We start from the raw sequence: 4491 nt of genomic DNA, 5'->3' as shown, positions 1-4491 counted from the left end.
ATAGAGTGGCCTTAAAGGAGAGCCCTTTACATATGATACTTGCTGGAAATGTTTATTTTCTGAGTCTTTTAATAGAGCAAAACCTTCAACTTTCCTGCTGTTTTTATTTTAAGAATAAATAAGCCTGGCTTTAGCGTGTCTAATACAGGACAGCGTTGGTTATTACTTGTACAGTTGGGATACAGCAGTTATGTGGCAAGACTGAGGCTTGGATTGTTGAACCTGAAAGAAGATGGTAATGGGATTTCCACAGGGGACAGACTTCATGGAGTGATGGATGCAGACTTAAGAATTCTTTGTAGTTCCTCATTTCCTTTCCAGGCAGAGAAAATGTTTTTCTCTTGGGAGACTCTGCCAAATTCTGCTTCTCAGAACACTTCCTCTCAAAGACACACACTGTTGGACAAGCAGTCTTGGACAAGTCCTAAGCTAGGCAAGAACATGCACCTTGGTCCTTTGTTAATACTACAAGGCTTAAATCCAATCTGTTCTCATAGTGGAGACTCTCAGGAACAAATTTTGTTTCAAACTGATTTTAATAAAACAGATTTCTTTTCAATAACCTCTTTAGCTTTCCAAAAAACTCCTTTAACTCTACATAAGTAGAACAGTAAGACTTGCTTCAAAAGTGCTGGCTCTAGGACATGCTGACAAGATCACAAGTTACAGACCAGACCTCTCGTGCCTTGTCAGAATGTACATGGAGGGCTCTGCTCTCTATTGCGGATGCTGTTGGTGGGGGCTAACCAGGCTGCTCTGCCTCTCTCCACACCTCAGTCCTTAATGGCAGCTGAAGGAGTGGGGCAGCTCCCAGTTCCAGTGGTCAGAAATATCACCCTGGTAGCTTATCTGCTTGGAATGGAGTGGAAGTGTCCAGTGATCTGGAACCATGTGCCAGTATTTCGTATGTCGCAGTTAATGTGACTAAGGGAGAAGCTGTAGCTTCAAGGCAGCAGCTGGCCTAGGCCCTCCCTCCTCTCCAAGGCTGTCACCAGAGTTATACTTAGGGACAAGCCTGGAGTCAGGACAGCCCCGTCTATCCCGTGCTTTCTGAGAGAAGGAGCTAGAGCCATAATACTCCTTGCGTGGATTTAAGGAAAAGAGAGCAGAGATAATTTTTCCACTTTATGAAGAGGGCCTGCCTGCAAACTACCTGCATGGCCTCAGATTTCCTACAGCCAGCTTTAACCAAGTGTGAGTACCAGGCTCATGCTGGGGAGCAGAAAGAACCAGCTCTCCTACACCCACCCTTGTGCTTCTGCACCTGTCTCACAGCTAAAAGAGAACAGAACATGGAGGTGTGAATGGCAGGATACAAACACAGAAAGGAACAAGTAACAGACACGAGGCACCTCTGCTATTCGAGTTTTACGTTAAATTGGTGACCGATAACTGTCCCCTTAGCAACACCAGCTGAGAATGTGTGGTCAGACTCTAGGCAGGAGGCTGGGATCCCTGCACATCAGCTCCCGTGTTCAGCTGCTTGCTCTGCTGCTGGAACTCCAGCCGGGTCTGGCGGTTGGACTCCAGCAGTTCCTTCAAGCAGATGTGTAGGTGATCATTCTTCTCCTCCAGGTGATCCAAGCAGGAGTTGATCTGGTCCAGCATGGAGTTTATTGCTGCATATTCTAAAAGCAAGGGAAATGAGAGACTGAACAATGTAAGTATATTGTCACTGCAGTCAGAGCAGGCAGCGAGAGCTCTGGCAAAACATGCCCACAGCATTTTGGCTGTGCCTTATTTGCCCCTGGGTGGGTCAAGTAAAATGCAACTGAATACTGCACATGCTGTGTTCCCTGATCAAATGAGGCCAATGGGAAGCTGAAGCACTGGTAATAAGATCTAAGGCAAGGTACCTGGGCAGTCCAAACCCACTGTGGGCACATCTGACAGCCTCGGATCTCACACACAAACAGCCAGCCATAGGCCGAGTGCTGACTGCAACAGTACCAGATAAATCCCAAAGACAAAGCAGCCTTTTTAGCTGCCTTTGGAATCATCTTTGGTGACAGTACAGGCATTTTCTCAGCATGCTGCAGTGTGTATTTTCTGTGAATTACCTGGATGAGGCTTCCAAGCTGGGATGTGCTTCACTAGGGCCTGGCTGGAGTCAGGCTGCCATAACAGTGCAACCATCATGGCTGTGGCAGGAGGAGGGGATGAGCTCAAAGGTGCTGGTAGTGGCATCATTATTTCCGTAAGAAGGTAAGTGTTGGGCACTGAGTTCAACCACAGGATTTTCATGCTCTATTAAGGGTTTGGGTACTTCAGATTAAACCTCACCAGATGATCCTGGCAGTTGGTTTGCTAGGTACAGTTTCTTATTCACAGCATTGGTGCAAGTGCAGCAGTTTGGCTCAGTACAATGGCATTTCACAGTGGTGTGTGTTAGCACTATTACTCAGCTGAAGAGTGCTGTGCTACTGCATGGAACACTTGCCTTTGGATTGCTCCAAGCAGTACTCACACAATCTTGAATAACAAAAACCCAAACTGAAAAGACGGACAAGAGAAACTGCTGAGGCTATTCAGGAACCCTGGGAGGCTGCAGGGGACCCCAGATGGAGGCAGTCCCATGTTCCTTTCTGAAGCCACACAGCTGGGTGAGTGCAGAAAGGCAGAGGTGGAGCTGTGACCTGTGGGCTGATGTTTGTGAGGATCATGGGCTGCAGGACAGGGAAGGATGCCTGTGTGGGTGGGACAAGCCCACACCTCACAGGCTGAGGCTCTTCTCCATCCAGCTGCTCTGAGCCCAGTGTGACACACACAGTGCCTGGAACACTGGGCTGAGCTGAAGGACACGGAGAGAGGAGGGAGGATGAGGATGTGTTCTGGGTACCCTATGGGGGTCAGGCTGTGCTGAAATCCCCCAGCCCAGCTCTGCCCCTATCTGCCAGGGTGTCCTGGTGCCCCAGCATACCAGGGCCAGGCACTGCCATTTCCAGCAGCTTTAAAAGAACTGTGAATATTTAAACATTGCAGTCATTTGCATTATTAATACCTAAGAAGTTTCATTATAAAAAAATAATTGTCCTCCTTTTCTTATAACCACTTTGGAGCCGTTCAGAGTGTTGCAGCCTTTAATTCTTTGGAGAATTGTGTAATGTTGCATTTGAGCTCATTAATAAAAGTTTGGCCTTGCAGGTATTACACATAAGTGGCATTATGAGCAAGAGCACTGATGGTGTTCCTGCATTTAAAAATCAATCCTACACACACATCCTTTCCAAAAAGGTGGCGAGTTATCAGTATTTTTCAAACGATCAGCATTTTTCAAGGTATGTGAGTTACAGCTCTTCAATTTGATACACCCTTTTCCAGTGAAATGGTGAGCAAATCCCAAGCAGACATGGTAACTACTTCTGGCAAGGGACATTCATCAGCTTGGCAAGAAGTCTGTAATCACAGCAGAAGCTTAATTTTCTCAATGCCTAAAGCTCAAATGAAGGTTACATAATTTGTGCAGCTTTGGGAAATGAAAAAAAAATTAACCATTTAAAAAAAAAGCTGTAAAAACCTTTTATTTGTTTTCTGTTATTTGTGAGCTTGGTGGATTTTTGTGGAAACATAACCACATCCCTATTAGAAACATTGAGCAGGAGTATGGCAATTGCATTAGCTCCTCTACATTCTTACAAGAACAGTTGACAAAAATCAGGTTTCCTACTTGAGATGAAGGAAGAGATCCACAGCCTCAGCTCCACTAGACCAGGGAACAGCTGCAGCACTTTATGATCAGCTACTGCACACAAAGCCCAGTTAAGAAGCTGAACAACCCACTTAGGATCTAGATCAAATTTAGTGACTTCCTCCATCATATCCAGTGTGTCTCTTAGCTCTTCAAAAAATGTGAAATGCGAATCACTGTGATGATGCAAAACAGTGAATGCTCTTGGGGTGTTTCAGGGCAGAAATGACTGTCCTGTCACTGCAGGTAGATCCCAGACACAACTCCTAAAATCACCTGTGTGGGTCACATCTGGGAAACTGACTGTTTTTGGAAACAGCAGAACCCAACTCCACCATTTTCAACAGAAGAGTAGCAAAGTGCTCACTCTGAAAAAGTTCCAGTTCTAAGAGTGACCTCTACGTCATCTACACCTGCGCACTACTGCTCTGCTGTTGTCTCACTTTCTCCATGGGCTGGTTCTAACTGGACAGGGCAGTATCAGAAACTTCATACCCAGGAACTGCAGAAATGCCCTGAAGTGGAATTTGCCAAGCTACCTGCATTAAATTCCCTTTTTCCCTGCATGACTACTCCCAGATCTGCCCGCGTGATCTGCCCTGTGGTTTCGAAACCTGAACATCCTCCTTCCTCTCTGACATCCCCACCCCGTACACCAGCAAAGGCACAAAACAATTCTTTCGCAAGAAAAAAATCCACCCCAGGGCAACACATAGGAGCTGGGTGCCTCATGGCAGGGTGGGAATCAAATGCTGCAGCCCCTCAGGCCCACGGCCGAGCAGCGGGTGCCTCGCCGGCGCTGA

General features: G+C 46.6%; 2 protein-coding genes across 2 annotated transcripts in view; one reads left to right on the top strand and one right to left on the bottom strand.

The window, feature by feature from the left end:
* Positions 1 to 36: 36 nt before the first annotated feature.
* CUNH9orf16 (chromosome unknown C9orf16 homolog) lies at positions 37 to 3546 on the bottom strand. Its single transcript, XM_008642258.2, has one exon. It carries the CDS (start codon positions 1723 to 1725, stop codon positions 1435 to 1437), a length of 291 nt encoding a protein of 96 aa, XP_008640480.1. The 5' UTR covers positions 1726 to 3546; the 3' UTR covers positions 37 to 1434.
* PTGES2 (prostaglandin E synthase 2) overlaps positions 2138 to 4491 on the top strand; it is a 20549-nt gene continuing 18195 nt past the window's right edge. Inside the window, 1 exon segment of the mRNA XM_017745418.1 lies at positions 2138 to 2197. Coding sequence (XP_017600907.1) covers positions 2138 to 2197 — 60 coding nt within the window.

This window comes from Corvus brachyrhynchos, unplaced genomic scaffold, assembly GCF_000691975.1.
Source record: "Corvus brachyrhynchos isolate BGI_N302 unplaced genomic scaffold, ASM69197v1 scaffold59, whole genome shotgun sequence".
Taxonomy (NCBI): Eukaryota; Metazoa; Chordata; class Aves; order Passeriformes; family Corvidae; genus Corvus; species Corvus brachyrhynchos.
Note: the sequence above shows the minus strand (reverse complement) of the source record. Positions and strands in the feature narration are given on the sequence as shown.

Coding starts and splice junctions, on each gene's coding strand:
- CUNH9orf16 (XM_008642258.2), bottom strand. CDS start 1,725: ATGCTGTGGGCATGTTTTGCCAGAGCTCTCGCTGCCTGCTCTGACTGC.